This window comes from Nicotiana attenuata, chromosome 5, assembly GCF_001879085.1.
Source record: "Nicotiana attenuata strain UT chromosome 5, NIATTr2, whole genome shotgun sequence".
In the NCBI taxonomy this organism is placed as follows: domain Eukaryota; kingdom Viridiplantae; phylum Streptophyta; class Magnoliopsida; order Solanales; family Solanaceae; genus Nicotiana; species Nicotiana attenuata.
This window is the reverse complement of record NC_031993.1, coordinates 4,138,919-4,163,000: the sequence shown is the minus strand read 5'-3', so window position 1 is coordinate 4,163,000 and position 24,082 is coordinate 4,138,919. Positions and strand designations below refer to the sequence as shown.

General features: G+C 40.6%; 1 protein-coding gene across 1 annotated transcript; it reads left to right on the top strand.

Annotated features, from left to right (window-relative positions):
* On the top strand, positions 862-3,923 carry LOC109225196 (zinc finger CCCH domain-containing protein 29-like). Its single transcript, XM_019389785.1, has 2 exons — positions 862-1,007; positions 1,506-3,923. Exon 2 carries the CDS (start codon positions 1,512-1,514, stop codon positions 3,603-3,605), a length of 2,094 nt encoding a protein of 697 aa, XP_019245330.1. The 5' UTR covers positions 862-1,007; positions 1,506-1,511; the 3' UTR covers positions 3,606-3,923.

Sequence of the window (24,082 nt, the reverse complement as noted above, 5' to 3'; positions counted from 1 at the left end):
TTTATATCAAGCCAAATAACTTAAATTTTAATATATATAAATTGAAATAAAAATATTTATTATTTAAAAATAATTAATTATTTAATGTGTGTAATAAAAAGTATTTATTTATTTGTATAAACATTAGATGCTTGCATAGGCAAATTAATGATTTTAAGTTTATGATCGAAATCTCATTGAACCAACTCGACCAATTCACTTATCATGTTCAAAATTTAAGAGTTGTACTTATAGTATATTTTTTCAGTTCCATTTTATGTAGCAACATGCGAATTAATATGGAATCTACCAGCAACAACAACAACAATAATAAATACAGTGTAATTCTACAAGTAAAATTTGGGAATAGATTTGTATACGATGACCACAACAACAACAAATCCATATAAGTTTAAGAAAGAAATAAAAAAAAATTGAAACTTGTAATTTAAAATAAATTATAAATATTTATGTTGGCTATAAATCATCTTACTACGAGTGTTTCCACACTCACCCTCCAGCGTGACTCGAATCCAGGATCTAACGATGGTGGGTGAAGGTGCTTTATAAAATAGATAAATAATAAATTTCTTACCATATAAACAAGATTGAACCAAAACTACCATACTATGCCTATTACCTAGCACTATACTGCTATTACTCCTTATCATTTTGCATTTCATTTCCATTTGCATTTGAATTTCATCTAAATTTGCATTTGAATTTAGGTGGAAACCAGTAAGACACACAAGTGGTATGTATTACTATGGTGGACCATATTTGAAGTTTTGACTTTGACCACAATAAACCAAAGAAAAAAAATTAAAAAAGAAACCAAGAAAGAAGAAAAGTCTCACTTTCCTCCTTCCTTCCTCTCTTCTCCTCTGACTCATATATACCTCTCAACCCATTCAGTCTTTCTCTTCACACAAAAAACTCAAACATAACAACTCATTCTTTCAACTAATTCAATACACCCTTTTATTTCTTCAACTTTCTACAAGAAACAAAATTTATCTATCTCTAAGGTACTATTTATTTCCACTATTTATTGCCCTTTTTTTTTATATTTAGAATTTTCTAGTATGGGTTTTGTCACTTTTTTATTTTATTTAGAATTTTCTAGTATGGGTTTTGGTTCTTTTATGTAAATACTGATGATGGGTATGAAGTCTTTTGTAAAAATATGGTAAAGTTTCGATTTTTATTGACTAGTTGTATGTACTTTCTTAATCTAGTTGAAACTTTAAAATAGTTCATATGGGGTTTTTACTTTAAAATAATTGATGGGTTGATTGAATTAATAAAAAAAAGTTACATTCTTGATTTAGTATTTCTCTAGATGTATGGTTTGTTGAATTTATGATTTTATATAGGTTTAGTTTAGTAGCAAATCTAAATCTAGTAACAATCTTAATTACTTAAAAAGTTCAATTTTTTATTCAGTAATTATCTAGATATATACAGTTTGTTACTTTTGGTAATGAATTAAATCTAAATCTAGGAAGTTTTTTTATGACTTGCAGGAATTGATGTGCAGTGGTTCAAAGAGTAAAGTTTGCCCTTTTGATTTAAACATGGATAAGAAAGATGGGGTTAGTAAAAATTGCTCTAAATTGCTTGAATTGTCAGCTTCAGATGATCTTGCTGGATTCATATGTGAAGTGGAAAAGGGTTGTGGTGTTGATGAGTTAAGCTTTTGGTATGGTAGAAAATTCGGTTCGAAAAAGATGGGGTTTGAGGAGAGAACTCCTTTAATGATTGCTTCTATGTATGGAAGTATTGAGATTTTGAGGTTTATTATTGGAACTGGGAAAGTTGATGTCAACAGAGCTTGTGGATCTGATGGTGTAACTGCTCTTCACTGTGCTGCAGCTGGTGGATCTGAATCGTCGATTGAGGTCGTTAAGATCTTGGTTGATGCTTCTGCAGATGTTAATGCTTGTGATTCAAGTGGAAACAGGCCATGTGATGTGTTTGCTTCTTATCCTAAGTGCTTGAGAAATTCGAAAAGGAAATCGCTCGAGTTGTTGTTGAATGGTAGCTTGGCTGAGCTTGCTGAGCTGGAGGAAGAAGGAAAAGCAGTGATTCAGACGACGAAAGAAGGGAGCGAGAAGAAGGAGTACCCGATTGATACTTCCTTACCGGATATAAACGATGGGATTTATGGAAGTGATGATTTCAGGATGTATTGTTTCAAGGTTAAGCCTTGTTCCAGAGCTTATTCTCATGACTGGACCGAGTGCCCTTTCGTTCATCCAGGGGAGAACGCAAGGAGACGTGACCCAAGGAAGTATAACTACACTTGTGTCCCGTGTCCTGAGTTCAAGAAAGGTGCTTGTGCAAAGGGCGATTCTTGTGAGTATGCTCATGGTGTATTTGAGTCATGGCTTCATCCTGCCCAATATAGAACCCGTCTCTGCAAGGATGAGACCGGGTGCTCGAGGAAAGTTTGCTTCTTTGCTCACAAGCATGAAGAGCTACGCCCGTTGTATGCATCCACTGGCTCAGCTATTCCTTCTCCAAAGGCTACTCCAGTCAGTTCTATGGACATATCAACATTGAGTCCTCTGGCGCTCGGTTCTTCTTCCATGATGCTGCCTACTAGTACTACTTCAACACCTCCGATGTCTCCTGCTGCTACATGTTCGTCTCCAATAGGCGGAAACATGTGGCAGGGCAAGGTGAATCTCACCCCGCCTGCATTACAGCTTCCTGGCAGTAGGCTAAAGACGTCTCTGAACGCCCGAGACCTGGACTTGGATATGGAAATGCTTGGCTTGGAAAGCATCCGCACGCAGCAGCAACTAAGGCAGCAATTGATCGATGAGATGGCTGGTCTCTCTTCCCCATCCTATTGGAAGAACGATAACAGGATGGGGGATATGAAGCCTACTAATCTTGATGATGTTTTTGGATCCATGGATTCTCAACTGTTGTCCCAATTGCAGGGCCTATCTCCAAGAATGACATCAAACACCAGTTCTCAGTTGTATTCTCCATCGGTTTCTCATATGCAAGGTCTCTCACCTAAGGTGGCAAATAACACCTCCCAGCTGCAATCTCCAACCGGGCTTCAGATGCGGCAAAACATGAACCAATTTCAAGCAAGCTATTCTAACATGTCTCAATCATCATCTCCCCTGAGAAAGCCCTCGACGTATGGATTCGACTCTTCAGCAGCAGTGGCTGCAGCTGTCATGAACTCAAGGTCTGCTGCTTTTGCAAAGCAGCGCAGCCAGAGTTTTATTGACCGCAGTGGAATTGGCCATCGTTCTGGCCCCAATGGCGTTGCTAATTCACCACCTTTGATGCCATCTAACATGTCGGATTGGGGCTCCCCGACTGGGAAATTGGAGTGGGGCTTCAATAGTGAGGACACGAACAAGCTCAAAAGATCTCAATCTTTTGGTTTCCGCGGTGGAAATGCTGCTCCAACAAGATCACCAATCGCACCATCTCAAGTCAATGAGCCAGACGTCTCGTGGGTTCATTCCTTGGTCAAAGATGTGTCCTCCACTGGTACTGGGCTATATAGCTCAGAGCAGAAGCGCGGCAGTGTTCACGACACCATTCCACCATGGCTGGAACAAATGTACATAGACCAGGAGCGGATAGCGGCGTAACCTAATTCTCTGCCATGCAATTGCTCCAAAAGTTGATTCTTTTCGAATTCTTATCGATATATTGGATATATTTTAGCCATTAGTTTCAAGATAACAGCAAGAAAACCCCTGTTCTATGGGGAAAGAAATGGGTAGGAAGGATGACTGATCACATTGTTTCAACAATTAAGTGATTCAAGAAAGAAGCATTTGTTATAACTCAATGTAATTTTTTCATATTCTTATATTTTTTACAATAAGATTCCTTTGGGATTTTGTTCTATATATTCTTCAATGAGTTGAAGTTTTATTTCAATATATCTTTTCAGTTGCTACTCATATTGAGCCTCTACATGTTTTCTTGAATTCCTTTGGAGCAGAATTGAGTGTGTGATTTCAAGCTATGTTGCTCGGACTCGCCGAAAATGTCACTGGGTGCGTGTCGGATCCTTCAAAAGTAGTGCATTTTTGGAGGATTGGACACGGGTATGGCACCATTTTGGAGAGTCCGTGTAACATAGATTTCAAGTTAGGCTGATCAATCAGTACTAGTAGTACTTTTGCTATTACCTTAGATAGGCTATGGTTTTCAGCTAATAGAACTATAGTCAACAAAGGAGGCAGTGAGTGATTTGTCAAATGAATTATTAATATTTTGATAGTTAGTTGTTGGGAAGTAGTGTTGATTTTTTTAAATAGTCTTTTTGTTGTTTAAGTCAAGGAATGCAACTCAATGTTTTCAGAAGACTAGTTTCTTGATACGTGTGTTGCACGTGTTATTCCGTACAAGCAGTAAAAAAAATTTAAAATATTATTAAAACATGTGAAATATTACACCAAAGTTTTAAAAGAAAAAAATACAAGCTAAAAATAATAGTAAATAGTTTTAAAGATGTAGTGTTGAACTCAAATTGACCGGATAGCTCTGCGAAGATCAATAATAATATTTAGTTAGACAAGTGTATTTTATAATTACATAAATTTAGTTGTTATGAGTTACAAACATATAATATGACCGTATATTTCACCTAATATTTCTTTGTAGATATTGTTCTTAAAGTTGTTCCATTTTAATGTTTCAGCGAAATGATCCGTGCAACAAATAGAAAGAGAAACTAATACTTATTTGTACATGATATATTTTTTTTAAAGAATGGAAGAATTAAATGTTTGTAAAATTTTGTGAACAATTAAGTAAGAAGCGACTGACAATAAATAAAACATAACAAAAAGATTTTTTTTCCATAGTTATGCAAAATTATACAAGAATTTTGAAATATTAATTTCAAAAGGTCGAGGAACTAAAAGGTTTTTGTACTTATTGATGAAGGTATAATTTTTTGAAGGGTATCATAGTCACTTAAGTTTATAGGGTTATTTTGGTCTTTCACATTCAACTTTTGATCTTCATGCTTATAATATAGTATGATTTATTGTCTATTAGCTTATTCTTTATTTTCATAAGTGGAAGCAGCCACTAATGCTTGTATTAGGGTGTGCTGTCTATATCACACCCCAAGAGGGGTGCGGCCCTTTCCCGGATCTTGCGTGAATGCGGGATTCAAACCGTGGAAGCAACCACTAATGCTTGTATTAGGGTAGGTTGTCTCATCACCCCAAGGGGGTGCCGCCCTTTCCCGCACCTTCCGTGAATACGGAATACTTTGTGCATCGGAATGTCACTTTAGCTCTTCTTTATTTTTGTTTTAGAGGAACTCAGGAGTCTTCAGGGTCATTTGTTTAATTTTCTCCTGGTAAAATGAATGATTAAATTAAGTGTTATGTCTATTCTTTCTTTTTCTTTTTCTTTTTCTTTTTCTTTTTCTTTTTCTTTTTCTTTTTAACCCTCAATTGACACCTGGGGAATAAATATGAATTTTGATTCCCTTATTGCCTATGTTATTCAAAGTGGTATGACCTATTCAACTCAGCAAATAAAGCATTTTTCTTTTATTAAATAGTATGTCACTTTTTAGGGTATGAACAGATGCCAGACATACAGTGGCAAATCCAACCATGAATTTGCGGGTTCGATAAAATTCAGTATTTCTAATTTTTTTTTTAAAATTAGTTTTCGATTCGGTGTACTATATATGCATTAAGGCTCAACTAATCTGGATGTGTCATAAGGCTCATTAAAAAGGAAACGCTCCCTACTGGGGTTCGAACACAAGACCTCTAGTTAGCCGAACCTCGGACTTCTGATCTTATACATCATCACAACCCGTGATATATAATTCGAACCTTATACAATATGTGTGTGAATAACAAGTATAAATAGAACTAAATATAAATATTACTTAGAATTTACTCTCCCAACTCAGAAACCACATATCACATGTATCAAGAAGAAATCCACTTGAAGAATCTATGGTCATTTTGATAAGCAACGCTCATTCAATTTCATGATTCTCTGGATCTTTTAGTTGAGTGAAAGGTCTCAAATTCGAATATTGTAATTATTCTTGTCATAATTTGATTAGAAATTACTTGAGATCTAGGTTACTTATAGATGGGCTTTATTTCTTATACTGTTTCTTCTCCCGCTATTCATGTCTACCATTCAAAAGAGGGTAGTCGGTGCATAAAGTATTTTACGTTCATGTGGGTGCCGAGGAAAAGTCGCACCCCAAGAGGTGTAACGTAGACAGTCTACCCTGGTCAGGGGCGAAACTATATTGGATTTGACCACTCTTCGTCGAAAAATTACATTATGTATATAGGTAAAATACTAGGTTTTAGAGGTATATAACATATATTGAACACCCTTCGTCAGAATTTTTTTTCTCTTCTTTCAAATTTGAACACCCTTGGAAAAATTTCTAACTTCGCCGCTGACCCTGATGCAAACATTAATGACTGATTTCACGTCCCGAAACGGTCCCATCATCCAAAGGAGTTATAAGAGAAGGTATAAGAACCATTAATATTGCTGGTTGGCAAAATTCCATTATCTTTTCCTTTTGGTTTGTGGGTCCATTCTGTTTGTAGAATATCTAATAAAAGTCTCTAACCAAACTACACTTGTTCTCCTTTCAGCCGCCCTTACTTTGTCGTATTCTTGTGCTACATTAGATTCTCTTTCCTTTTCTTCTTTTTTTTTTTCTTTTTTTGGTTTCCCCTCCGGTGTCCGGTACCCACATTGGGGCCCGAATAATTCGCGCGGGGAAGTCCCACATTGGGGGGTAAAGCGCTCCCTAACAAAGGCGACTCCATATCCAGGGGCTCGAACTCGAGACCTTAATCCCTAACAAAGGCGACTCCATACCCAGGGGCTCGAACTCGAGACCTCTGGTTAAGGATGAAGGAGTACTTACCACTCCACCACAACCCTTGTTGGTTCTTTCTTTTTTTTTCTTTTGTAAACGATAGTAACATCATTAGTATTTTATCCGTCTCAATTTATGTAGCGGGGTTTGATTTGACACAAAATTTAAAAAAAAAAAGAATTTTTTTAAAATATGTGCTCTAAAATAAGCCAAAAATATTTGTATGGCTATAATTTATCTCATTAATGGCAAAGTAGGAACTTCAAAGTTAAATTATTTCTAAATAAGAAAGTATAACATTCCTTTGATACATAAATTGAAATATATGGAGAGTAAACTTCATTTAATCCCATTAATCTTTAGAGTTTAATAAATAATACCTTTTTCACCTATTAAATGGAACAATAAATTCCCTTGATTTAAAATTAAATTGTTATATGTATTTCCAAAATGTCAAAAATAACATTCAAGAGATAAACTATTAGACAAGTGAGGCTTGCTCAGTTGGTAAAAGCACCTCCGCCTACGGTCATTAGGTCCTGAGTTCGAGTCACGCTGGAGGGGAAGTATGGAAACACTATAGATCCTCCTAATTAGGGAGGGGTTAAAAAAAAGGAGATAGACTATTATACGTTTTTCTCAAAAATAAAATTAACTAAAAAATACTCAATATTGTATAAAACTAAGTAGTTTTCATTTAATGATGCTAATATTACAAAATTATTAACAAAAGGATGTAATAAAAATCCGGGGGGATATATAGCATAATATTTTTCCAACTCTGATGATGGCCATCTTGTCTCAATGCTTTAATTCAATTTGTAGTCTCATGTAGTTCGCAACAATAAAAATTTATTTGCGAATATTTATATAAAATAATTTTATTATATTATATATTAATCAGCTTATTTTAAACACCTCGTACAAATAAAGTATGATAGAGATAATAATTGCGATTTTGTAGTATAGCGATAATTGATTTTGAGTTGACAATGACTTTCGAGGGTATAGAATGATTAATACTTGATAGAGAGCTTTGATTTTGGCTGTTGTCTTAATTTTCTTATACCCCTTGGAGACTCCAATTAGCCATTTTCTTTCATTTTCTTTCTTGCTTCTAAGAAACTTCATGTTTTTCTTTGTCTCTAAATTTTTTGGATGACTGGTCAATGAATAATGAGTCAGGAATTATCAAGAATCATGGTGGAACGAATATAATTTCTCCATCTTTACTCAAAGGTTTTAATTAAGTTCGAATCCTCGAAATAAAAAAAAATTCTGATAGGCAATGCTATTGAGATAATTAACTTATTTGCTGAGTTGTATTAGTTGTATTTGCTGAGTTGTATTTGTATAGCTGAATTGTAATTAGATTAGTTGTACTTTTCTTTCTTATTTTCCACGTGTGCATATACACACACACTTTGTAATTCTGAAGTTGAGAGAGTCATTTTTAATATCACTTTTCTCTTTCTGTTCTCCCGGATATTTCTCTCTCTCTCTCTCTCGAATGTTCCAAACCGCCATTGAAGCTCTTGCATAAGCTTAATCTTAGGTCAAAATACAAATCTCAATATGGTATCAGAGCAAGGGTGATATCGTCGGCGAAGATCTGTCGGAGTTCCTCCTCCTCAAAACCTATCTCGTTCAGTCATCTGCTAGGTCTCAGTTTTCCGATTTCGAACTGTAGTACTTTGCGAAGTGAAGGCACTTTACACGATTAGACAGTTTGTCCAACGATTCAGCTAAGAAATTAGCCAATTTCATCATCTAGTCCCTTTCTCATGGCTATCGATCAGACCGAAGAAGTCACGCCCAACACCAGCAGAAATGACCAACTTGTTATTGATGTAAGTAGTCCTCTGTACATTCATCCTTCCGATAGCCCCGGAGTAACTCTAGTGCCGGTTCCGTTTGACGGGATTGGATATAGGTCGTGGAGAAGAAGTGTGTTGAGAGCCCTGTCTGTTAAAAACAAATTAGGGTTCGTAAGTGGAGACTGTGGGAAACCTTCCCCCAATTCACCACAATTTCGTCACTGGGAAAGGTGTGACAACATGGTAACTTCCTGGATTCTCAATTCCTTGTCAAAAGAAATTTCTGATAGTGTTGAGTATGTTAGTGATTCAGTAGAATTGTGGAGAGAATTGGAAGATCGATATGATCAAACGAACGGTGCAAAGCTGTATCAAATCCAAAAGGAGATCAATGATCTTGTTCAAGGGTCTTTGGACATTACTACCTACTACACGCGAATGAAAAGACTATGGGAAGAGTTGAGCAATCTCAATGCAAGGTCCCAGTGCACTTGTGCTTGTACGTGTGGCTCAAAGGACAATATGCATAAGGCAGAGCAGGACATGCGACTTATTCAGTTTTTTATGGGATTGAATGAAGTGTACACGACAATGAGAGGAAGCATTTTGATGATGAAGCCCTTACCATCATTGGCACAAGCCTTTTCTTTGTTGGTGCAAGAGGAAAAACAAAGGGAGTTCAAACCAAGTAGTCATTTGAACCTGGAGTCTACCTCACTTCATGTGAATACTGCACCTTCACAACATCAAAATCCCTTTGGAGCTCGAAATTTCAAGACACACTATACAGCTAACTCAGGTCAATCCAGGGGTCGACCATTCTGTGACTACTGCAAGAGACCTGGCCATACAAAAGACAAATGTTACAAGTTACATGGATATCCCCAGGGCAATTCCTACAACAATCAAGTTTCAAATCGCACCAATGCTCAACAGTTCAATCAAGGGAATAACTCAAGTCGAGTTCAAGGCCACAGGTTCAACAGAGATAGAGGAACTGTAGCAAATGTTCATGGAACCCCTACTGATCTACTGCAAAATGAGGAAGATGAGTCAATCCCACACAGTGAAAATCAGAATGTCAGCTTGACAAAGGAGCAATATGGACAGATAATAAACCTGCTACAACATTTTCAAACAGGAGGATCTTCCAGCAATGCCAACATTACCAGTGGTTCTGCCAATTTTGCAGGTATTGTAGTCTGCACTTCTTCCATTGATTTTGACAAACCATCATGCAAGTGTTTTGAATCTAAGAATGACTTTTGGATCATAGACTCAGGAGCCTCTAACCATATGACCTTCAATAAAACTGCCCTCAGTAACATAACCACACTACCATACCCTGTGTTGATAAGTCTACCAAATGGATACAAGGTGAAAGTGTTTCAATTTGGGGATGTGATACTTAACTCTGAGATCATTCTACACAAAGTCCTCTATGTCCCTTCCTTTAAATATAACCTAATCTCTGTCAATTCCCTTGCAACTCATCTTAGATGCATTGTGTTATTCACTGATGCATTGTGTCTGTTGCAGGCCCCTTCAGTGAAGAGGCCTCAGGTGATTGGTAGTAGCAGAGAGGGATTGTACTATCTCTGCTCCAGGTGTCTAAAGGGTAAAAGTTCTGTTTCAAATGTTAGTTTTCCAAATTCTTGTTGCAATTGCTTTGTTCCTGTTAGTATGAGTACTGAAGTCTTTAGTAGTCCTCTTCATCCACTTTCCTTTCCAACAGATGTAAATATTTCCATACACAATAATGAGAGTGACTCTTTGAATGCTTTAGAGAAACATGATGCTGATATTTTGTGGCATAATAGGCTTGGCCATGTTCCCTTTGTCAAAATGAAGAAAATATCCTCAATACCAGTGAACTTCTCACCCAAACAACCCTTTACTTGCTCCATCTGTCCCATGGCTAGACAAGTCAGGCTTCCTTTTCCACAAAGAACCAGCACCTCTGACCACATTTTTCAATTGATACATGTTGATATATGGGGCCCCTATCATGTTGCTACACACAACAACTACAAGTATTTCCTCACCTTGGTGGATGATTTTAGTAGGTCCACTTGGACTCATCTGTTAAGCAATAAAAGCAATGCCCTACAAACACTTAAAGCTTTCATAAATATGATCGAAAACCAATTCAATACCACTGTGAAAACTATCAGATCTGATAATGGTCTGGAATTCACCAGTCATGAAGCCACTTCTTTCTATCAAAATAAGGGAATCATTCACCAGAAAACTTGCCCTTACACTCCACAACAAAATGGGGTAGTAGAGAGGAAACACAAATATCTCCTTGAGACTGCTAGGGCCCTTATGTTTCAATCTAAACTGCCAACCAATTATTGGGGAGAATATGTTTTGACAGCCACTTACTTAATTAACAGATTACCTACTACTTACCTGAATAACAAATGTCCCTTTGAAATTTTATACCAAAAAAAACCCAATTACTCTCATTTGAGGAGCTTTGGATGTCTCTGTTATCCTAATGTACCCAAGGTACATAGAGACAAGCTTGAACCCAGATCCACACCTCATATTTTTGTAGGCTATCCTTTTGGGACAAAGGGTTACAAAGTGCTAAGCCTAGCTACTAAGAGGATCCATGTCTCTAGAGATGTAATGTTCTATGAAAACATTTTTCCCTTCTCTTTAAAGTCTAAGAATAGTCTCAAGTCAGTCAACATTCCTGATTATTCTCAAGGCAACATTCCACACTATAATGCCCAAAATCCCACCAGTGTCACATCTCCAGTTGTACCTCAATCCCCTGTATCCTCAGCTGATAATGATACTACAATGCACACATCAAATACTCAGCCTTTCAATCATTCTCCTGTATTCTCACATCAAACACTTGACCCTAACTCACCAACATCTACTCAATCAAATACTTCACCCCCTTTGAGAAGAACCATTAGAACTCACAGACACCTACATACCTTCAGGATTATGTCTACAGCCTGCCTAATATATCACATTCCAATGTTCCTCAGGAATCACCTTCCTTAAGTGCACTTTTCTCAAATCATAGCCATGTTGCACCTGATGTTCTATGTCCTGAAAGTCAGCACTTAGTGACAAATGTTTGTCATGATAGTGAGCCATCATCATATGGAGAGGCAGTTCTCAGCCCTGCATGGCAAGCAGCCATGACTCAGGAGTTTGAGGCTCTCTATACAAATAACACTTGGGACTTAGTCCCCTTGCCAGCTGGAAAGCAGGCAATAGGCTGCAAGTGGGTCTATAAAATCAAACATAAAGCAGATGGTAGCATAGAAAGGTTCAAGGCTAGATTAGTGGTAAAGGGGTATACCCAACAAGCAGGGATTGACTACACAGAGACCTTCTCCCCTGTTGTCAAAATAACAACAGTTAGAGTTTTGGTCACTGTTGCTGTGAAGAAGGGCTGGGACATATTCCAACTAGATGTAAACAATGCATTCCTTCATGGTGATTTATATGAAGAAGTGTACATGGAAGTACCACCAGGCCTTCTAATTGATCAAACTGGTCCACAAAAGGTAGTTTGCAAACTTAATAAATCACTGTATGGACTAAAACAAGCCAGCAGACAATGGTATGCTAAGTTGACTGAAGCTCTATCCTCAATGGGGTATAGACACTCTGAGAATGATTACTCACTCTTCTCCAAGAAGACCTCTTCTCACACCATATTTGTAGCTGTCTATGTTGATGATGTTATCATCACTGGGGATGATTCAGTTGAGATAGCCAATTTAAAATCATTCCTTGATAAGCAATTCAGAATCAAGGATCTTGGGAAACTCCATTACTTCTTGGGCCTAGAAGTCCTCTACAAGTCAGATGGAATTATCATGTCTCAAAGGAAGTTCACCCTAGATTTGTTAAAAGAATATGACTGTTTTGGCTACAGTAGTCTGTCTTCTCCCCTTGACCCTGCTGTGAAGTTGAAGGGTGATGAAGGTACTCTCCTTCCAGATCCTACATATTACAGAAAGTTAGTGGGAAAACTGAACTTCCTCACCAACACACGACTTGACATAGCCTACAGTGTGCAGCTTCTGAGTCAGTTCATGCAAGCACCCAGAGATACACATCTGAAAGCTGCATTTCATCTCCTCAGGTATCTCAAGAGTGATCCCACTCTTGGTATATTCTTTTCCAACAACACTGACTGCTCCATTAGTACCTACTGTGACTCTGACTGGGCTTCATGCCCTGATTCTAGGAAGTCTGTTACTGGGTACATAGTTTTGGTGGGAGATAGCCCCATTAGTCGGAAGTCAAAGAAGCAAGAAACTGTTTCCTTATCTTTAGCTGAGGCAGAGTACAGGTCGCTAAGGAAGGTAGTAGGAGAATTGGTATGGTTGAACAGATTATTTGAGGAGTTCACTGTTTCACAGTCCAGCCCCATTGCTGTGTTCTGTGACAGTCTATCTGCTATTCACATTGCTCACAATCCAGTTTTTCATGAAAGGACAAAACATATCGAGGTTGATTGCCATTTTGTACGGAACAAACTTCAGGAAGGCTTGATTTCTCTCCACCATGTGGCTACCACTAATCAGCTAGCTGATATACTCACCAAGGCACTTACTGGAGTCAAACATCATGCCGTACTTGGCAAGTTGGCAGTGAGATCCTCCCATCCAACTTGGGGGGGGGGGGGGTATTGAGATAATTAACTTATTTGCTGAGTTGTATTAGTTGTATTTGCTGAGTTGTATTTGTATAGCTGAGTTGTAATTAGATTAGTTGTACTTTTCTTTCTTATTTTCCACGTGTGCATATACACACACACTTTGTAATTCTGAAGTTGAGAGAGTCATTTTTAATATCACTTTTCTCTTTCTGTTCTCCCGGATATTTTTCTCTCTCTCTCTCGAATGTTCCAAACCGCCATTGAAGCTCTTGCATGAGCTTAATCTTAGGTCAAAATACAAATCTCAATAAATGCTGCCCCTTTAATAAATTTTACATGACGCAAATCCGAATTAATTGGAGCCAGGAAATAGCTAAAAAGAGAGGTCTTTGATTGTATTAAAATAAGACATGCAAGATGTAATTGTAACCATTAGATATCATTTTTAGGTATGTTAGCTTTTGTTTCATTATTAACAAATTTTTTTTTTAAGAAATCATATTAGCAAGATTATCAAATTATAACTAGAAGATGAAACAGTTAATTACAACTCTAAGCGACCAAACTTAAGAAATCGTCTTAAATTTATATTATCACACAAGAACCCAATCTATAGGACAATAACAATAACATACTCAATGTAATCTCACAAGTGGATCTCGGGACTAGGAAGAATAATACGTACGCAGCCTTGTCCCTACCTTATGTAGGTAGATTCTCGGCTCAAAGCAAGCACAAAAAGCATCATATGTGGAGTAAAAATTAATTTTGATATAATCCACGAACTCAGAAATTAAAAAAAAGGACATCAATATTAAGGAATTAAACTAATTGAAGAACACATTATAATGTTATATTTTGTGGAGTTCTACTTAAAGAAGCATCATATGTGGAAATTTATAGGAATTAATTTGTCATTGTTTCAGTATACATAAACAAATTAAAAATTATAACTTTTGTAACTTTCTTTTTCTTATTAAATCATAGGACTAGATGTATTTACAATAATCTTTTTTTTTTGTGCAAATGGCATTGGCAGGGGCGGATTTAGGGGGCGCAAGGGGGTTCACCCGAACCCCCTTCGCCGTAAAATTACACTGTGTATATAAGGCAAAATCTAGTTTTTATCTCTATATATTAAGTTTTGAACCCCCTTAACACAACCCAAAAGTGTAGTTTAGTGGTTAAGGGGGTTCAAAACCTCCATAAGGTCACAGGTTCAATTCCCACTAGCTACAAAAAAAAATTTTGAACCCCCTTCGCGGAGATCCTGCCTCCGCCAATTGTTGTTGTTGTTGCAAATGGCATTGGCACATCTTTTAGCACAAATTAATAGCAGTGACATCTAATTATGAAGTTGACTGAACTTAGTATTTTTGACCCAAATTATATCTTATGTGTTAAGAATATAGCATTTGAGGTCGTTGTTGTAGAACTCGAATCCACAAAATTTGAATTGTGGATCAGACATAGATTAATAGGGAGTATCAATATAGAAGTTGAACATAAGCTTAAATTATAGTGAAAATTGAAGATGCCTACCTTTGACTTTGTAGCTTGAAAGTTGAAACATCAAAATAAATGAGGAACTAAACAAATTAATGATCTAATAAAAAATTTAATTTTTTAAAATAATAAAATATAATTGTTGTATTGTCTATTTGCACATGCATGCATACAATAAAAAAAAAAGTGTACAAAATTAAAGAAAGGAAAATTCTTTATTTGGGCGGTGGACTTTGCCGAGAAAGTTGGCATTTAGGTCAATGACAGGAGGATCCAGTTGGAGGATAATCTGTTCAATCTAATATTGGGCAAAATATAATAATGGACTCTATTTTGCAAAGATTTGGATCAGACAGAAGGAATTAACTCCAGGAATTTTTACATAAGTAATCGGTCATATTGTGACGACCCAAAGGGTCATCACCGGAGTTCTCTCTTTTTCCGTACTTCCGAGGCCTTGAAAACCTCACTTTTAGTTGCCTCGATTTGCTTGCCCAGTCTGGGCGCGTAGCCGGAAAGATTATATGTTAAATTCTGAGAAAAATTTCAAAATGTGGTTTTAAAATGATTAAAGTTGACTTCGGTCAATATTTTTGGTAAACGGACCCGGACCCGTGATTTGACGGTCCCGGAGGGTCCGTAGAAAAATATGGGACTCGGGCATGTGCCCGGAGTCGAAATCCGAGGTCTAGAACCCGAGGAAAAGAACTTTTCTATGAAATTATTTTTCTGAAATTATTAAGGAAAATGGAAATGAAAATTGATTAAAAGACTATGGTAGCGGGCTCGTATTTTGGTTCCGACGCCCGGTACAAGTCTTAACTATGTGTTAAGCGCTATCTGTAAAGTTTGGTCGAAATCGGACGTCATTTGACGTGTTTCGGACCTAAATATCTAAAGTTTGAAGTTTATGAAGTTAGAATGAAAAGTGATGATTTTGAGGTTTGATTCCTTGTTTATGATATTATTTTGGCGATTTGATCGCACGGATAAGTTCGTAGGATGTTGTTGAGTTAGTGTGTGTGATTGGTTGGGAGCCCCGAGGGCTCGGGAGTGATTCGGAGGTGGTTCGGGGTGTTTTGAACTTAGTGAAAATTGCAGAAAACTCAGTTCTGGTGTTCTGGTATTTAGTTCTATGCGATCGCATAGGTTGCTTCGCGATCGCATAGTGTAGCCTTCCATGTGCCCGCATTTGTTCTATGCGATCGCATACACTCTTCCACGATCGCATAGGTTTGCCAGCTCCTTCAACGCGAACGCAATTGATACTCCGTGTTCGCACTTCGTTAAAGTCCAAACCTGGACTGCCTATGCTTTTCCTCTATGCGTTCGCATAATGACTTATGCGATCGCAACGCTTTACTCCCCATTACCCTATGCGATCGCAATGCCTTCTCCGCGATCGCATAGGGCATTTTTGCCCAGTTAATTTTAAAAGCTCAAAACAGAATAGTTACGGGATTTTTCTCATTCTTTCATAAAACTTGTCTTCTCCAAGCTCTAGGGGCGATTTTTGAAGCTCTCCTTCACCAAAGTCTTTGGGTAAGTAATTTCCCACCTAATTCCTTCACTCTTCTTCATTAATTATTGAAATCCTAGACCTAAATCATGAAATCAAAGTAGAAATTAGGGGTTTTGGGTAGAGTTAGGGTTTTGAGAATTTTGGGTGATTCAACCTCAATTTGGGGTCGAATCTTAAAACAAATTGCATATTTGAACTCGTGGGGTTATGGGTGACTAGGTTTTGGTCCGAGCCTCGAGTTTGGACCATGTGGGCCCGGTGTCGAATTTTGGTAACTTTGGAAGAATGCTAGGAAATTCATATCTAGGCTATGGGATGTTGTTATTGAGTTTTTATTGATACTATTGAATTAATTATGCCTAGATATCATTGTTTCGGAGTCGGATTGTAGAGGTAAGGCGGTATTTGAGGATTGATTGCTATTCGTTAGACCGAGGTAAGTGTTTGATCTAACTTTGGCTTGAGGGAATAGGATTAGAGTGTTATTAATTGCTAATTGCTAAATGATCGAGTACGGTGTATAGGCATGGTGACGAGTATCTATACACCGGTGTCTAGCATGACCGTGGGTCCTTGTTTGCACTTATGCTGATATTTTTGGGACTCTTCCGTGTTAATTGATGAATTCTACATAATGTGAATAGTATGAGGATTAGTTATGAATTGTGGATTCTTTGGAGCGTTGGCTCGAACGATAAAAATACTATTGCGTAAGAAATGAAAGAAATGGAAAGAGATGTGATTAATCCCTTGCCGGGATGGTTTGAGTATCTTGATTATCTCCCTTGCCGGGATGTGAAAGTTGTTGTTGCTCCCTTGCCGGGATTTAGCTGTTTAATTGTGTTTTTCCCTTGCCGGGACATTTCTTATTATTTGTTTATTCACTCGCCCGTTTGGTTGTGATTGCTGTTTGGGTGAGGAAGAGTGATAATGCACGAAGGGTCATTCCGTGCCATGTTTGATTGTATTTGCACGAAGGATCATTCCGTGCCATGTTTTGATTATATTTGCACGAAGGGTCATTCCGTGCCATGTTTTGATTATTTATGCACGAAGGGACATTCCGTGCTCTGACTTGACTATAATAGTACGAAGGATCATTCCGTGCCATGAAATGAGAGTTATGTGAGGGAAAACACGAAGGGTGATGCCGTGCATTTTATTTGATTGCTTTGGGTTAGAATGAGAGTAAAAGCACAAAGGTTGATCCCGTGCAACTGTTGATTTTCCTGCTTTTGTTAATTATTGTTGTGCCCTGTTTCTTACTTAAGTTGATGACTTTTATATCCGGATTGTACTCCCCCATAGCATGCTTCCCTCCCCTTTTAACTGTTTAGTTTCGGTATTCTTTCCTTTTATCGCATATATATATATATTGAACTGCTCAGGTTGATTTGGTAGTCCTGTCTAGCCTCGTCACTACTTCGCCGGGGTTAGGCCAGGCACTTACCAGCACATGGGGTCGGTTGTGCTGATGCTACACTTCTGTGCTTTTTGCACAGATCACGGTACCTGAGCAGCTTTTGGACCACAGTAGTAGTATATTGATCAGGAGCTGACTTTAATCCAGGGACTTACGAGGTAGCCTATCTGGCGTTCGCAGGCCGAAGTCCCTTACCATATTTTCAGTTTGTTATCATTGTATCGAGACAGACATTATGTATCTTCCATTCAGACTTGTTTGTAGCACTCATTAGTGGTTCGTGAGATAGCGACTCCAGTCTTGGGTAGAGAAATATTAAACTTCCGCATTTTGGGTTTTCAGTTATTTATGTTTTAAAAGACTTCTGCTTTTATTTAAAGACTCGTTATTTTATTATTGTTGTGTTGTTATCCGAAAATGTTTAAGTGTTTGGCTTGCCTAGCTTCGACAGTAGGCGCCATCACGACTCCCGATGGTGGGAAATCTGGGTCGTGACAAGTTGGTATCAGAGCTCTAGGTTACATAGGTCTCGCTACTCACGGACAAACTTGGTAGAGTCTGAGGGATCGGTACGGAGACGTCTGTATTTATCCCCCAGAGGCTACGGAGTTAGGAAAAGTTTCACTTTTGTTCTTTCTTGTCGTGCGATTCTGTTTCTCAAATACTGGTTGTCTTTCTACTATGTTCTTTCGCAGATGGAGAGAACACGTGCTTCCTCTTCTACTGCGCAGCAGCTCGAGCCCCCAGCAGCAGCTCCTGCGAGGGGCAGAGGCCGAGGCAGGGGCAGAGCTCAGCCCCGGGCAGCAGCCCCATAGGTGGAGCCTCATATTGACTATGATGAGGAGGTTCCAGCCCCAGCAGCTCCGGTGGGCCTAGCTCAGGTCCCAGGAGGGGTCATGGTCATCCCAGATCTTCAGGACGCTTTAGACAGATTGTCAGGCTTTATGGAGAGCGTCACTAGAGCGGGTTTGCTTCCAGTAGCACCAGCCACTTCTCAGGCGGGAGGAGGAGTTCAGACTCCTGCTACACGTACTCCGGAGCAAGTAGCTCCCCAGGCTCATGTCCCAGTGGTTCAGCCAGCTGTGGCAGCTCAGCCAGGTATTGCAGCCCAGATCGGCGATGGAGCGGCGATGTCTTCGGATGCTTTGTGGAGATTTGATAGGTTCTCCAAGCTCTTCACCGCCACATTCAGCGGTGCTTCATCAGAGGATCCACAGGATTTCTTATTCAGCTGCCATGAGATCCTTAGGACTATGGGTATTGTGGAGACCAATGGGGTCGACTTCGCCACCTTTCGGCTTGCAGGATCCGCCAAGACTTGGTGGAGGGACTATTGTTTATCTAGACCAGCAGGGTCGCCAGCATTGACATGGGATCAGTTCGCGGAGTTGTTTTTGGAGAAGTTTCTCCCAGTCACTCAGCGGGAGGCACTTCGCAGGCAGTTCGAGCGCCTCCAGCAGGGCTCCATGACAGTTACACAGTATGAGACTCGATTCATTGACTTGGCACGCCATGCTATTGTTATACTCCCCACAGAGCGAGAGAGGGTGCGGAGGTTTATTAATGGATTGATTGAGCCGATCCATCTCCAGATGGCTATGGGAGCTGGTAGTGAGATTTCCTTTCAGGAGGCGGCCAATGCGGCCCGCAGAGTTAAGATGGCCCTTGCACGGGGAGGTGGTCAGGTGTCGGATAAGAGGCCTCGTCATTCTGGTAGGTTCAGTGGTACCTCGTCTGGAGGTAGGGATTCTTGTGGTAGAGGTTATTCACCGAGACCCTTTCAGTCAGCACTCCAGGTTTCACATGGTACTCCAGGCGGTGGTGGTTCTTAGCAGCATTATTCTGATCAGCAGCCCATCAGTCCACCTCCACTTCAGAGCTTCCGGGGAGGGCATTCAGGTCGACAGGGCCAGCAGTCGCAGCAGCCGAGGGCTTGTTATGGTTGTGGTGACCCCGGTCACATTGTTAGGTGTTGCCCTCGAGCCTCGAGCAGCTCTCAGCAGCAGGGTCCTCGCCCATGATTCAGGCATCAGGTGATCCACAGCTCGCCCAGCCAGCTAGAGGCGGGGGTAGGGATCATAGAGGTGGAGGTAGAGACCGTAGAGGTGGAGCACGGACCGGCAGAGGTAGGCGTCATCCAGTAGCCGATCGTCCTAGAGACATGGTTCAGGGAGGTGGGGCCCAGCCCCGGTGTTATGCTTAGCCAGCTAGGCCAGAGGCTGAGTCTTCAGATACTGTTATTACAGGTACTATTCTGGTCTGTGATAGGGATGCTTCAGTGCTATTTGACCCTGGTTCTACGTATTCATATGTGTCGTCCTATTTTGCACCCTACCTGGCTATGCCTAGTGATGCTTTGGGTATTCCTGTTTATGTATCTACACCAGTGGGTGATTCTATAGTGGTCGACCGAGTTCATCATTCCTGTGTAGTAGTGTTTGAGGGTCTTGATACCCGTGTTGATTTATTGCTTTTAGACATGGTGGATTTCGATGTTATATTAGGGACGGATTGGTTGTCCCTGTATCATGCTATCTTGGATTGTCACGCCAAGACCGTGACATTGGCTTTGCCAAATTTGCCCCGATTGGAGTGGAGAGGGACCCCAGGACATGCCACCCGCAGTGTTATTTCTTATGTGAAGGCTCAACGTATGGTCGAGAAGGGGTGTTTAGCCTATCTGGCGTATGTTCGTGATTCCAGCACAGAGGTTCCTTCTATTGACTCTGTTCCTATTGTTCGGGAGTTCCCCGAGGTTTTCCCTTCAGACCTGCCGGGTATGCCGCCCGATAGGGATATTGATTTCTGTATTGATCTGGCCCCAGGCACGCAGCCCATTTCTATTCCGCCGTATCGCATGGCCCCGCCAGAGTTGAAAGAGTTAAAGGACCAATTGCAAGATTTGCTAGAGAAGGGTTTTATCAGGCCTAGTGTTTCTCCTTGGGGTGCGCCAGTGTTATTTGTGAAGAAAAAAGATGGATCGATGAGGATGTGCATTGATTACCGGCAATTGAACAAGGTGACGATCAAGAACAAGTATCCACTGTCGAGGATTGATGATTTGTTTGACCAGCTTCAGGGTGCGAAGGTGTTTTCAAAGATAGACTTGAGATCTGGCTACCATCAGCTGAGGATTAGGGCGTCTGATGTCCCTAAGACAGCGTTTCGCACTCGGTATGGGCATTATGAGTTTTTGGTCATGTCATTTGGGTTGACCAATGCCCCAACACCATTTATGGAGTTGATGAACCGAGTGTTCAGGCCTTATCTAGATTTGTTTGTGATAGTCTTCATTGATGATATTCTGGTATACTCCCGCAGCCGGGAGGAGCACGAGCAGCACCTCAGAGTGGTTCTTCAGACTTTGAAGGATAGTCAGTTGTATGCTAAGTTCTCGAAGTGCGAGTTCTGGCTGAGTTCGGTTGCATTTCTGGGTCATGTTGTATCAGCAGAGGGTATTCAGGTGGACCCGAAGAAGATTGAGGCAGTCAAGAATTGGCCTCGACCAGCTTCAGCGACCGAGATTCGAGTTTCTTGGAGTTAGCAGGTTATTACCGTCGGTTCGTGGATGGGTTTTCATCTATAGCAGCCCCGATGACCAGGTTGACCCAGAAGGGTGCCCAGTTCAGGTGGTCAGACGAGAGTAAGGAGAGCTTTCAGAAGCTCAAGACAGCTCTGACTACGGCATCGATATTGGTTTTGCCCACAGGCTCAGGGCCTTATACAGTTTATTGTGATGCTTCTCGTATTGGGCTTGGTGCGGTATTGATGCAGGATGGCAGAGTCATTGCTTATGCTTCGAGGCAATTGAAGATCCACGAGAAGAATTATCCGGTATATGATCTAGAGTTGGCAGCCATTGTTCATGCCTTGAAGATTTGGAGGCATTACTTATATGGTGTGACGTGTGAGGTGTACACTGATCACAAGAGTCTGCAATACTTGTTCAAGCAGAAGGAGTTGAACTTGAGGCAGCGGAGGTGGTTGGAGCTATTGAAGGACTATGATGTTACTATTTTGTACCACCCGAGGGAGAGCCAATGTGGTGGCCGTTGCATTGAGTAGGAAGTCCGCCAGCATGGGTAGTCTTGCTTATGTTCCGATCAGCCAGAGACCGCTTGCTTTGGATATTCAGGCCTTGGCCAATCGATTTGTGAGGTTGGACATTTCTGAGCCTAGCAGAGTGTTAGTTTGCACGGTTGCTCGTTCTTCATTATTGGAGCGTATCCGTGATCGGCAGTTTGATGATCCCCATTTGTGTGTCCTGAGAGACACGGTGCAGCGTGGAGGTGCCACGAAGGTGACCTTAGATGATGATGGTGTTTTGAGATTGCAGGGGCGAGTTTGTGTGCCCAATGTCGATGGGATTCGAGAGTTGATCTTAGCGGAGGCCCATAGTTCTCGGCGCCGCGAAGAAGTATCAGGACTTGCGGCAGCTTTATTGGTGGCGTAGGATGAAGAAAGATATTGTTGCATATGTGGCTCGATGTCTGAACTGTCAGCAGGTTGAGTATAAGCATCAGAGGCCTGGTGGTTTGTTTCAGAGGATTGAGCTTCCCGAGTGGAAGTGGGAGAGGATTACTGTGGATTTCGTTACTGGACTTCCGTTGACTCGGAAGAAGTTTGATGCTATTTGGGTCATTGTTGATAGGCTGACCAAGTCAGCGCATTTTATTCCTGTTGCAGCCACTTATTCATCGGAGAGGTTAGCTGAGATCTACATCCGAGAGATTGTTCGCCTTCATGGGGTGCCGGTATCTATCATTTCGGACCGGGGTACGCAGTTTACCTCGCGCTTCTGGAGAGAAATTCAGCAGGAGTTGGGCACCCAGGTTCAGTTGAGCACAGCGTTCCATCCTCAGACGGACGGCCAGTCCGAGAGGACTATTCAGATATTGGAGGATATGCTCCGAGCCTGTGTCATTGATTTTGGAGGCTCATGGGACCAGTTCTTGCCTTCAGCAGAGTTCGCCTACAACAACAGCTACCAGTCCAGCATTCAGATGGCTCCATATGAGGCGTTGTATGGTAGGCGATGTCGGTCTCCAATCGGATGGTTTGAGCCGGGAGAGGCTCGGTTATTGGGTACAGATTTAGTTCAAGAGGCCTTGGATAAGGTCAAGATCATTCAGGACAGGCTTCGTTCGGCTCAGTCGCGGCAAAAGAGTTATGCGGATCGTATTCGAGATGTAGCTTTCATGGTTGGTGAGCGAGTATTTCTCCGCGTATCGCCTATGAAGGGCGTGATGAGATTTGGAAGAAGGGCAAGCTTAGCCCTAGATTCATTGGTCCATTTGAGATCCTCGATCGTATGGGAGAGGTGGCTTACAGACTTGCCTTGCCACCTAGCTTGTCAGCCGTGCATCCAGTGTTTCATGTGTCCATGCTTCAGAGATATCACGGCGATCCAGCCCACGTGTTAGATTTCAGCACTGTCCAGTTGGACAAGGATCTGTCTTACGAGGAGGAGCCGGTAGCTATTCTATACCGGCAGGTTCGACAGTTGAGGTCGAAGAGTTTTCCTTTAGTGCGTGTCCAGTGGAGAGGTCAGCCTCCTGAGGCATCGACCTGGGAGTCCGAGTCTGATATGTGGAGCCGCTATCCTCATCTGTTTCCCGACTCAGGTACTTCTTTCTTTTGTCCGTTCGAGGACGAACGGTTATTTTAGAGGTGGAGAATGTGACGACCCAAAGGGTCATCACCGGAGTTCTCTCTTTTTCCGTACTTCCGAGGCCTTGAAAACCTCACTTTTAGTTGCCTCGATTTGCATGCGCAATCCGGGCGCGTAGCCGGAAAGATTATATGTTAAATTCTGAGAAAAATTTCAAAATGTGGTTTTAAAATGATTAAAGTTGACTTCGGTCAACATTTTTGGTAAACGGACCCGGACCCGTGATTTGACGGTCCCGGAGGGTCCGTAGAAAAATATGGGAATCAGGCATGTGCCCGGAGTGAAATCCGAGGTCTAGAACCCGAGGAAAAGAATTTTTCTGTGAAATTGTTTTTCTGAAATTATTAAGGAAAATAGAAATAAAAATTGATTAAAAGACTATGGTATCGGGCTCGTATTTTGGTTCTGACGTTCGGTACAAGTCTTAAATATGTGTTAAGCGCTTTCTGTAAAGTTTGGTCGAAATCGGACGTCATCTGACGTGTTTCGGACCTAAATATCTAAAGTTTGAAGTTTATGAAGTTAGAATGAAAAGTGATGATTTTGAGGTTTGATTCCTCGTTTATGATGTTATTTTGGCGATTTGATCGCACGGATAAGTTCGTAGGATGTTGTTGAGTTAGTGTGTGTGATTGGTTGGGAGCCCCG